At 38.9% G+C, this 13,030-nt stretch overlaps 1 protein-coding gene across 1 annotated transcript in view; it reads right to left on the reverse strand.

The window, feature by feature from the left end:
• The window catches only part of SLC5A8 (solute carrier family 5 member 8), a 70,700-nt gene that overhangs the window by 42,165 nt on the left and 15,505 nt on the right, over positions 1-13,030 (reverse strand). Inside the window, exons 6-7 of the mRNA XM_036123352.2 lie at positions 4,412-4,552; positions 1,314-1,443 (exon numbers count right to left, since the gene is read on the reverse strand). Coding sequence (XP_035979245.1) covers positions 1,314-1,443; positions 4,412-4,552 — 271 coding nt within the window. The remainder of the gene's footprint in view (positions 1-1,313; positions 1,444-4,411; positions 4,553-13,030) is intronic.

Consider the following 13,030-nt stretch of genomic DNA (forward strand, 5'->3'; position numbering starts at 1 on the left):
ATTTGCAAGCCAGTCTTAGACCATAATTTTGGCAAGAACTCAAGCTTCGGAGTCTAACATTGAATTCTAGCTATACTTTCTGAAAGGTGGTATATGGCATAGAGGTTCAAAGTTAGGACTCTGGGGGCACCTGAGTGGCTCAGTCGTTAAGTGTCTGCCTTCGGCTCAGGTCATGATCCCAGGGTCCTGGAATCGAGCCCCGCATCAGGCTCCCTGCTCCATGGGAAGCCTGCTTCTCCCTCTCCCACTCCCCCTGCTTGTGTTCCCTCTTTCGCTGTGTCTCTCTCTGTCAAATAAATAAATAAAATCTTTTAAAAAAACCCAAAAAACAAAAAACAAAGTTAAGACTCCAGTGGCAGACTCCCTGTGCTTGAATTTGGTTCTAGGTTTACTAGCTATTACACAGTTTGTCTGTGTCTCAGTTTCCTCATCTTTGAAAGGGAGAAAATTATAGCACCTACCTCAGTGTGTAGCTGTGGGGATTCAAAGTTGAAGTTTATATAAAGCACTTACGACAGTATGATGAATGCTTGCGGCTATACTTATTTATCAGCTATGTGACCTTGAGCAAGTAATATAACCTCTCTGCAAGTCACTCATTTCCTCAACTCTAAAATCAGAATTACCAGGTTACGAGAATTAAAAGAGATAAAGCACGCAAAGCTCTGGGCACAGAATCTCACCACGTAGTTGGTACTCAATAAATGTTCACTCATTAGATCTGTTTCTCTATCATTTAAAAACTGGAAGGTAGGGACGCCTGGGTGGCTCAGTCAGTTAAGCGTCTGCCTTCGGCTCAGGTCATGATCCCAGCGTCCTGGGATCGAGTCCCGCATCAGGCTCCCTGCTCCGCGGGGACCCTGCTTCTCCCTCTGCCTCTGCCTCTCTCTCTCTCTGTCTCTCATGAATAAATAAATAAAATCTTAAAAAAAAAAAAAAAAACAACTGGAAGGTAAGCTGTTGATAAAAAAGTGATCTAAGAATACCCACAAAATATTTTACACTACCATGGTTTACATGTTTTTTTTTTTCTTTAACCGTGTTTACATTTCTACTCCCAGTCTTGACCTAATTCTGTTTAACAATGGGCTTGAAATTTTCCAGGTATTTCAGTATTTTAATCTTGGATACAGCATTCTTCATTCTTGCTATATCTGCTAAAATAAATTTTGCCAAATGCTTTCGAGAAATTAAAGATGATTATATTGTTCTCATTTGCTGTTTCTCTACAAAAACATGAATACTCTTTCCTCCCAACTAATCAGCTTTCTGGATAACATTAATGCACATGTAAGAAAGACATGGTACTGAACCTGGTCTGGTGCAGATATTTTCTTGGCTGTCCAAGGATCACAGTCACGGTACCTGGAATATAGGGCAAGCCCACATAACACTGAGCAGGCGAGGATTGCCCAGAGCCCCAGAAGATTGATGTAGAGAGACCTAAGGAAGTGAAAACAAACCAGCAAATGTCAATTGTAATTTCCATCCCAAAGATTAGGAAACTTGTTACACAAACAGAAGAGACCTTCATGATTACTCAATAAATGCACATTATCTTTTGGTTATCAAAAATGCTATCTGTTTTATTCTAGACTAACCGTCTGCTTATGCTGTCAATCAACACTGTATTTGGAAATACTTGGAATAGATGGGGGATTCTCTATTGAATAAATGTATCCTCCTGGTCAGAGTTCCATGGGCATTGTCAGCTTTATAATGGTATCCAATTATACTACTTCAGGTCTTCTTGTCATGAAATAAGGATTTTTTAATGGTCAACAGAGCAGTAATTATTATTCATTTTGCTTTTAGAAGTAATGCAGTTATAGACTGCTAAACATTGTTAGCATCTACATAGAAACTCATTAAACTTGTTTAAATGTGGTTTGTAATATCACCTAATAAGTATGAGAGGCAAACCTGCATTCCTTGAACAGGTATCTTCCCAAACAATGTTCAGCATCATAATACATGGTGTGTGCTCCAGGAGATTGTAAAGGTTTGTATAACAGCACTGGAGTCAGATCTGAACATAAATCTTGGTTCCATCTACCATATGTGACCCCGGGCAAGTAATTTAGCTTATCTGATCTTCAGCTTCTTCATGTACACCTATAGATAACGATGCCTACCTCGCAGAATTTTAAGATTAAGTGAAATAGTATGTATCATATACACAGTGCTTGGCATGTAATAACATTTGTTAAATGGTAATTATTGACATTATGAGTGCTAATGGCATTGAGTTCTATGTCTTAATAATCAGTTGAATAGTAAACATTGTTCTAAGGTGTCTACATTTTTTCCCAGGAGTGCTGTAGTGGATATTGTAACAAGCTGCCCTAGGCTGAAGAGAGGTACAATCCCCAATGTCACGCCTCCTTCTTTGGGGCACCTGTGTCCAATGACTACTGGATTCAGAATCTTAAAACCCAGTCTCCTTACCCTAACCTGGGACAAAACTGGAGTCAGTTCAGCATTAGGGCTTTCCCTAAGGCCTTGGCTGAGAATGCATTACAATCCAACTTCTCTCTCGGGCCAATTCTGCTTCCTTCTCTTCTCTTTCTTCTACAGGTGGTGATTCCCTCACAGACTCTGGAATGCCAACCTCCATCTCAGAGTCTGTTTCAGGAGAACTCACCTTCAACAGCTACCAAACAACAGATTGCTATAGCCTTTTCCCTTGATTGACTAAATTTACTGTATGTTTTGCTATTGACTAAAAATAGTATAAGTAACTACAGCTCATCTCCAAATCATCAGAAAACATACCCAGACACTTTCCTGCTCAAATACCCTTGTTCATATATGAGGTTAATACTTTATTATATAGTTTTATTTAACTTTAGTGCCACTCAAATAGATCACTTATCAATAACATCTGATACTGTCCCCAGTCAATCAATGTCAGTAGGTCTTAACTCTTTGACTGGGATTCATTCTTCCTATGGAGCCAGTGTTAAAAAGTAGGAGAAAATGGTTCCTCTCAGCGCAGGGAGTCTGCTGAGGGCCATTCCAAAGGAAATTGCTTCTTATTAAGAAAGATCTAAAGCTCTAATGTTGGTCTCTTAGTTATAAAATTGGGCCCTTTGAGTTTCATGTTCCCAAAGAAACAGAAGAGCATATGCACAATTAATTTTGGAGAAGCATCAGCTCTAATATAGATTTAAAGTCCAGTGGATTATTGGATGGATAAATTACATTCCTTCAAAGTTCCTTAAAATACCAGAACTCCTAAGCTCACTTTTGGGGATTCTATATCCAGTTACTGTGCTGATATTTGTGTAGATCTTTTACTATGGAATTTTCCAAAGACAGATAATGTCTAAACCAATTTACTCTCAATATATTGAGTTTTAACATGTGACATCACAATATTTTCATGTTCTTCTTTGAATAGAAATAGAATTGCCATTCCTTGTCCTACTCTAATCACCCTGTTACTCTTAATCTATTTATAATTTTTAAGTTCCTAAATGCATGTGGGTCCAGTCAGCTTTATTTATCAGCATAGGGAGTGGTGGTCACCACACTGATCTGAGGCCTCCTGAGAAAGAACCAGCGACCACTCATACTCTTTCCTCAAGTCAAGATGGGCTTGACCATGTCATCCTTCTGACCTCTGGGCTGTGTCCAAATCAATGTATATCTGGAATTCTTTCCCACTATTCTCCACCTGCCCACATATGGTCATTATTCAGGATCTGCTTGGTTGATAGGAATCTCTCACCCATTTTCTGCCTTCACGTCCTATGATTTGAGGTCACATTTATTGGATCCCTACCAAGTATTTGCGAAGCATAATATTTTACAATACCTCTCATGAGATATATAATATTTCTTATGCTCAATTTATAAGTTTAGAAACTGAGATTCAGGGAGACTAAGTAACTAGCCCATTCAAATAGCAGGTATTAGAGCAGAGTTATAAACCCATGACTGTGTCTGAAAATAAAATATACCAGCACATCTGGCAATATAATGTCCTTGACCATTTATTCTATCATTATATTGTTCAATGGGACTGTCATACCTTTCTAGTGTTATTTCACTTTTTGCACACTTGTATATATTTTCCTAACTAGATGTTAAGTTCCTTCATTATAAGAGCCATATAATTCTAATTTTTATCCTCCATAACTCCTTATACAAATAGATATACAATAAATGCCTTTTTATTTAATAAGATTTATTTTACTTAATAAATCATATAAATATTTCAAATATCTGATTTAAAATATAAGTACCACTTTGTTTTACTTGATCTTTTTATAACTAAGTATATCATTTATTTCTTGGAATTTCATGATACAAAAGGCTTAAACCTGAACAAAGCTTGACTAATTAACAAGTTTCAATAAAGACAACTGATGGTTATTAATGATTTCCATACCATAGTTTGGCTTACATTTTTGCCTGGAATCTGCTTTTACAGGAAATATATCTCTGCACTTGGGATTGGTTGACACCATAGATGCTGGTCCATGTGAAGGTCCCTCCTATAATAATTGTCCAGAATGTATGTCTTTGCAAAGGATTGGGATCAAAACTAAATGAAAGGAAACAGAAAACAAATTTTAACTATCAGCAAAAAACTATAGAAAATTCTCCTAGAATATTTTTTGGAAGCAAGCAATGTATATCTATGTAAATATGCATACAGATATAAATATGTACAAATTTATTAAATAATAAAAAAGGCAGAAATATTCCTAATTTAAGTTCAATGAAATAAAAATGGATACTTTCAGAGAATTGGAAATTCTGGATGGGATTGAAGAAAAATTAATGTTCTAATTATTCTGAGCTTTCATAAAAATTGTTCTCCTGTGGCCTTAGGAAACTGTTATTTAAACAAGTCTGCTATGGTGAAATCAGAGAAGAGCATGAAACTAAAAAGAGAGAGAGCAATAAAGACAGTAAAGTTCCTAAGTGCATCAGAGCAATAGATATGGTACTGAAATGAACACAAAATTGACACATTTTGCATATATAATTTCTCTCCTAGCACATGTACAGTCATATTTCTAATTTATATTCAAGCTCAAGAACTCAGTCAATTAATGCAATTTAAAGGCTTTCATCTTCTAAAATTACCATGTCATTATAATCATGCTTTCTTAAAATGCTGTGTGCACAAGTTAAATGCTAATAGTGAAAAGTCACTTTATGACATGTACTTAAATCCAAAATATTGCTACAAAGAAAGTTCAACTTCTGTATTTAATATTTCTTTGACTCTTCTTTTTTTTTATTGTTATGTTAATCCCCATACATTACATCATTAGTTTTGGATATAGTGTTCCATGATTCATTGTTTGTGCATAACACCCAGTGCTCCATGCAGAACGTGCCCTCCTCAATACCCATCACCAGGCTAACCCATCCTCCCACCCCCCTCCCCTCTAGAACCCTCAGTTTGTTTTTCAGAGTCCATCGTCTCTCATGGTTCTTCTCCCCCTCCGATTTCCCCCCCTTCATTCTTCCCCTCCTGCTACATTCTTCTTCTTCTTTTTTTCTTTCTTAACATATATTGCATTATTTGTTTCAGAGGTACAGATCTGAGATTCAACAGTCTTGCACAATTCACAGTGCTTACCAAAACATATACCCTCCCCAGTGTCCATCACCCAGTCACACCATCCCTCCCACCCCACCCCCCACTCCAGCAACCCTCAGTTTGTTTCCTGAGATTAAGAATTCCTCATATCAGTGAGGTCATATGATACATGTTTCTTTGACTCTTCTTAATGCATTATCTTGGAAGGAATGATTCTGTTCATCCATGATGAGGTTGACAAATTTCTGCAAAATTGGCTTTCATAGAAACTTTCTAAAAATTATGAAATTCTGCAAATCCATTTCAATCTTATATTTAAGATTAGTTGAGTAAAGTGTTCTGATTTCATGTATATCCCAGCATTCCTATGGAAATATAAGAGCCTCTATTCTATTCTTTAACACTTCATATCAAAGTTTAAGTGTTTCAAGGGTGTTGACCATTTAACCCATAGAGAAAACAGCTACTATATTAGCTAATGGAAATCAAGAGACAAAAGGATTCAGGAATCTACTCGAGGGAAGTAAGACAAGATTTAGAACACCCAATTTAGTGGTTTTAGGCCATACAGAATATATAAGACAACTATAGACCATACAGAAAATACCAACACAAAATCCTTCTCTTGGTTTATCACCACCAGAGCAGATATTTTGCCCACCATATTCTCAAACATATCAGACTCACAAGGGATATACAATAAGGCTTTTCATTATTATTTAATGGTTGGCAGCCTCTAAAGTAAAAGTCACAAAAGTGTCTAATCTTTTACTTTTAAGAATCTCTTATTGGTGTACAAGTTGTCACTTCAGTGCAGCAATATGGATTGCCTTTGTACAAAGTGACAGTTATCTTGCAGAAAAATGATTGGTTCCATACCCCCTCCCTTCAGTCTTGCCTACTAGGAAATTTAGGAGTAATCAAGATCTTCTGAGTGGCCACTGGTTGTTTCTGCTTCTTGGTATCCATTCTCCTGTCCTCTAGTAACAACAACCCAATTTACTTTGGGGAAAAGACCATTTCACCATAAAATAGTCTAAATGGTTGTCAATAAAATGTCCTGCTCCACCCCTACTAAGGGATGGAATAATGCCCAAGCTAGGACAACTGGAGGTGCTCTTCCTTGGAATCTGAATCCTGAGGTTAAAAAAAAAAGATTATTGAAAATAGTTGAAGTTGATTCATCATAATTCAACTTTCTCTGCAAATTAACACATTGTCCCAGTCCAATTTCTGAAAAGGCTCTTCTCAAACATTAGCACCATTTTCAGAAAACTAGAAGAGAGTCACCAAGTAAGAAATTTTTTTTCTTTCTTCTTGCCAACGATTTCGGCTTGCCTGTCTCAAAGTAGGACTGCTTAAAGAGGAAATAAGCCAGTCCATGTCAAAATGAGCCCCTCCCCATATTGAACATGATAACAAGAATGACACTACTGATCCACAGTAGAAGGTGTTTTAAATATTCCTCTAAGGGAGAAGGAAAGATGGCGGAGGAGTAGGGGACCCTATTTCAACTGGTCCCCGGAATTGAGCTGGATATCTACCAGACCACTCTGAGCACCCACGAAACCAGCCTGACATGTAAGAAGATTTGGATCTCTACAAACAGAATATCGCAGGCGGTTGGTTTTGAGGTACGAAGCGGGGAGCCCTGATTCCGCGGGCAGATATCGGAGGATAAACGGCAGTGGGAGGGTGCCTGGCCGTGGGGATCCTACACCGCCGGTGAGTGACAGCCTCGCGCGCTGTGGACGGGGCACAGACTTGCAGACAGGTAGCATGGGGAAAGGACTTTAGGGCAGCCCCAGGGGTGGAAACCCGGACTGGTGGGGTCACGCATGCGTGAACTGGGAGCAGCTGACGGTTTTAGAAGCACAAAGGGCAGAGACGTGCTCGGACCTGGAGGCAGGACTGGGGGTGCTGTGGAGGGGCGAACAACTCAGGCCGCTGCAGTTTATAGCAGCATGGACAGAAACAGAGACAGTGTGGCCTGGAGAGCTCATTGAAGAACAGACTGCGATCTTTCTGCTCTGAGGCAGAAGGTTGGAAACGGTCTCTTCTGCTCTGACTCGCGGAAGAGATGTGGAAAGCCACCAGGGAAAGCCGCCAGAGAACAAAAGCCCCAAAGACTGATTCCCACTGAGCCCATCCCCCGCCACAGGGGGGCAGGGCAACTCCGCCCAAACAGGGTTGCCTGAGTAACAGCGCGGCAGGCCCCTCCCGCAGAAGACAGGCTGGGAAAACAAGCGGCCAGCAACCCTAAGGTCCCTAGAAAACAGGTGCATCTTGCTTGGGTTCTGGTCAATAATTTGGACTCTATACATTCCCTCAAACACCCATCAACAGAATGACTAGGAGGAGGAACCCCCAAAATAGAAAAGACTCAGAGATTATGACTTATGCTGCAGATTTACAAATGGATGCAGGTATAACCAAGATGTCGGAGATGGAATTCAGGCTAGCAATTGTGAAGACAATGGCTACAATGGAGAAATCAATTAATGACAACATAGAGTCTCTAAGGGCAGAAATGAAAGGTGAATTGGCAGAACTTAAAAATGCTATCAATGAGATCCAATCCAATCTAGATAATCTAACAGCTAGGGTAAGTGAGGCAGAAGAACGAATAAGCGACCTGAAAGACAATATAATAGATAAAAAGGGAAAAGAGGAGGCCAGGGAAAAACAACTCAGAATCCATGAAAATAAAATCAGAGAAATAAGTAACACCACGAAGCGTTCCAATGTCAGAATAATTGGAATCCCGGAGGGAGTGGAGAACGAGAGAGGACTAGAAGATGTATTTGAGCAAATTGTAGCTGAGAACTTCCCTAATCTGGGGAATGAAACAAACATTCGCGTCCTAGAGACAGAGAGGACCCCTCCCAAGATCAAGGAAAACAGGCCAACACCCCGGCATGTAATAGTAAAACTTGCAAATCTTAGAACCAAGGAAACCATCTTAAGGGCAGTTAGGGAGAAGAGATTCCTTACGTACAGAGGGAGGAACATCAGAATAATGTCAGACCTATCCACAGAGACCTGGCAAGCCAGAAAGGCCTGGCAAGACATATTCAGGGTACTAAATGAGAAGAACATGCAGCCAAGAATACTTTATCCTGCAAGGTTGTCATTTAGAATGGATGGAGAGATGCAGAACTTCCACAACCGGCAGAAACTGAAAGAATATGTGACCACTAAGCCGGCCCTGCAAGAAATATTAAGGGGGATTCTATAAAAGGAGAAAGACCCCAAGAGTGATATATAACAGAAATTTACAGGGACAATCTATAAAAACAACGTCTTCACAGGCAACATGATGACAATTAATTCATATCTTTCAATAATCACTCTCAACATGAATGGCCTAAATGCTCCCATAAAATGGCACAGGGTTGCAGATTGGATAAAAAGACAGGACCCATCCATATGCTGCCTACAAGAGACTCATTTTGAACCTAAAGATACATCCAGACTGAAAGTGAAGGGATGGAGATCCATCTTTCATGCCAGCGGACCTCAAAAGAAAGCTGGGGTAGCAATTCTTATATCAGACAAATTAGATTTTAAACTAAAGTCTGTAATTAGAGACACAGAAGGACACTATATCATTCTTAAAGGGTCTATCCAACAAGAAGATCTAACAATTGTAAATATCTATGCCCCCAACATGGGAGCAGCCATCTACATAAGCCAACTGTTAACCAAAATAAAGAGTCATATTGATAACAATACGTTAATTGTAGGAGACCTCAATACTCCACTCTCAGCAATAGACAGATCATCTAAGCAGAAAATCAGCGAGGAAACAAGAGCTTTGAATGATACATTGGACCAGATGGACCTCATAGATATTTACAGAACATTCCACCCTAAAACAACAGAATACTCATTCTTCTCGAGTGTGCATGGAACTTTCTCCAGAATAGACCATATACTGGGTCACAAATCAGGTCTCAACCGATACCAAAAGATTGAGATTATTCCCTGCATATTCTCAGACCACAATGCTTTAAAACTGGAACTCAATCACAAGAAAAAATTTGGCAGAAATTCAAACACTTGGAAGCTAAAGACCACTCTGCTCAAGAATGTTTGGGTCAACCAGGAAATCAAAGAAGAACTTAAACAATTCATGGAAACCAATGAGAACAAAAACACATCAGTCCAAAACCTATGGGATACTGCAAAGGCGGTCCTATGGGGGAAATACATAGCCATCCAAGCCTCACTCAAAAAAACAGAAAAATCCCGAATTCACCAACTAACTCTACACCTTAAAGAACTAGAGAAAAAGCAACAAATGATGCCTAAGCCATGCATTAGAAGAGAAATAATTAAAATTAGAGCAGAAATCAGTGAATTACAAACCAGAAACACAGTAGATCAGATCAATGAAACTAGAAGTTGGTTCTTTGGAAGAATTAATAAGATCGATAAACCACTGGCCAGACTTATCCAAAAGAAAAGAGAAAGGACCCAAATTAATAAAATTATGAATGAAAGGGGAGAGATCACAACTAACACCAAGAAATAGAAACAATTATTAGAAATTATTATCAACAACTATATGCCAATAAACTGAGCAATCTGGATGAAATGGAGGCCTTCCTGGAAACCTTATAAGCTGCCAACACTGAAACAGGAAGAAATTGACAACCTGAATAAGCCAATAACCAGTAATGAGATTGAAGCAGTGATCAAAAACCTCCCAAAAAACAAGAGTCCAGGGCCTGATGGATTCCCTGGGGAATTCTACCAAACATTCAAAGAAGAACTAATACCTATTCTACTGAAGCTGTTTCAAAAAATAGAAACAGAAGGAAAACTTCCAAACTCATTCTATGAGGCCAGCATTACCTTAATCCCCAAACAAGGCAAAGACCCCATCAAAAAGGAGAATTTCAGACCGATATCCCTGATGAATATGGATTCCAAAATCCTCAACAAAATCCTAGCTAATAGGATCCAACAATACATTAAAAGGATCATCCACCACGACCAAGTGGGATTTATCCCCGGGATGCAAGGGTGGTTCAACATTCGCAAATCAATCAATGTGATAGAACACATTAATAAGAGGAGGGAAAAGAACCATATGGTCCTCTCAATTGATGCAGAAAAAGCATTCAACAAAATACAACATCCTTTCCTGATTAAAACTCTTCAGAGTATAGGGATAGAGGGAACATTCCTCAAGTTCATAAAATCCATCTATGAAAAACCCACAGTGAATATCATCCTCAATGGGGAAAAGCTGAGAGCCTTTCCCTTAAGATCAGGAACACGTCAAGGATGCCCACTCTCGCCACTATTATTCAACATAGTGTACTAGGAGTCCTAGCAACAGCAATCAGAAAACAAAAAGAAATAAAAGGTATTCAGATTGGCAAAGAAGAACTCAAACTCTCTCTTTTCGCAGACGACATGATACTCTATGTGGAAAACCCAAAAGACTCCACCCCCAAATTACTAGAACTCATACAGCAATTCAGTAATGTGGCAGGATACAAAATCAATGCACAGAAATCAGTTGCTTTTTTATACACTAACAACGCAACTGTAGAAAGAGAAATTAGAGAAACGATTCCATTTATAATAGCACCAAAAACCATAAGATACCTCGGAATAAACCTAACCAAAGAGGTAAAGGATCTATACTCTAGGAACTACAAAACACTCATGAAAGAAACTGAAGAAGACAGAAAAAGATGGAAAAATATTCCATGCTCATGGATCGGAAGAATAAACATTGTTAAAATGTCTATGCTTCCCAGAGCAATCTATACCTTCAATGCCATCCCGATCAAAATTCCAATGACATTTTTCAAAGTGCTGGAACAAACAATCCTAAAATTTGTATGGAATCAGAAAAGACCCCAAACCGCCAAGGAAATGTTGAAAAAGAAAAACAAAGCTGGAGGCATCACGTTGCCCGATTTCAAGCTATATTACAAAGCTGTGATCACCAAGACAGCATGGTACTGGCACAAAAACAGACATATAGACCAAGGGAACAGAATAGAGAACCCAGATATGGACCCTCAACTCTATGGTCAAATAATCTTTGACAAAGCAGGAAAAAACATGCAATGGAAAAAAGACAGTCTCTTCAATAAATGGTGCTGGGACAATTGGACAGCCACATGCAGAAGAATGAAACTCGACCATTCTCTAACACCATTCACAAAGATAAACTCAAAATGGATGAAAGACCTTAATGTGAGACAGGAATCCATCAAAATCCTAGAGGAGAACATAGGTAGTAACCTCTTTGACATCACCCACAGCAACTTCTTTCAAGATACATCTCCAAAAGCTAGTGAAACAAAAGCAAAAATGAACTTTTGGGACTTCATCAAGATAAAAAGCTTCTGCACAGCAAAGGAAACAGTCAACAAAACAAAGAGGCAACCCACAGAATAGGAGAAGATATTTGCAAATGACACTACAGATAAAGAGCTGGTATCAAAGATCTATAAAGAACTTCTCAAACTCAACACCCAAAAAACAAATAATCAAGTCAAAAAGTGGGCAGAAGATATGAAAAGACACTTCTCTGAAGAAGACATACAAATGGCTAACAGACACATGAAAAAATGTTCATCATCATTAGTCATCAGGGAAATTCAAATCAAAACCACATTGAGATACCACCTTACACCAGTTAGAATGGCAAAAATGGACAGGGAGAGAAACAACAAATGTTGGAGAGGTTGTGGAGAAAGGGGAGCCCTCTTACACTGTTGGTGGGAATGCAAATTGGTACAGCCACTTTGGGAAACAGTGTGGAGGTTCCTCAAAAATTTAAAAATACAGCTACCCTATGACCCAGCAATTGCACTACTGGATATTTACCCCAAAGACACAGATGTAGTGAAACGAAGGGCCATATGCACCTCAATGTTCATAGCAGCAATGGCCGCAATAGCCAAACTGTGGAGAGAGCCAAGATGCCCTTCAACAGATGAATGGATAAAGAAGATGTGGTCCATATATATAATGGAATATTACTCAGCCATCAGAAAAGATGAATACCCAACTTTTACAGCAACATGGATGGGACTGGAGGAGATTATGCTAAGTGAAATAAGTCAAGCAGAGAAAGTCAATTATCATATGGTTTCACTTATTTGTGGAACATAAGGAATAGCATGGAGGACATTAGGAGAAGAAAGGGAAAAATGAGGTGGGGGGGGAATTGGAGGGAGAGATGAACCATGAGAGACTATGGACTCTGAGAAACAAACAGGGTTTTAGAGGGGAGGGGGGATTGGTTGGCCCAGTGATGGGTATTAAGGAGGGCATGTACTGCATGGAGCACTGGGTGTTACACGAAAACAATGGATCGTGGATCACCACATCAAAAACCAATGATGATTGTATGGTGACTAACATAACATAATAAAATTTAAAAAAAATAAATAAATAAAAATAAATATTCTTCTAAGTTGTGTGGTATATATG

Source organism: Halichoerus grypus, chromosome 6, assembly GCF_964656455.1.
Source record: "Halichoerus grypus chromosome 6, mHalGry1.hap1.1, whole genome shotgun sequence".
NCBI lineage: Eukaryota > Metazoa > Chordata > Mammalia > Carnivora > Phocidae > Halichoerus > Halichoerus grypus.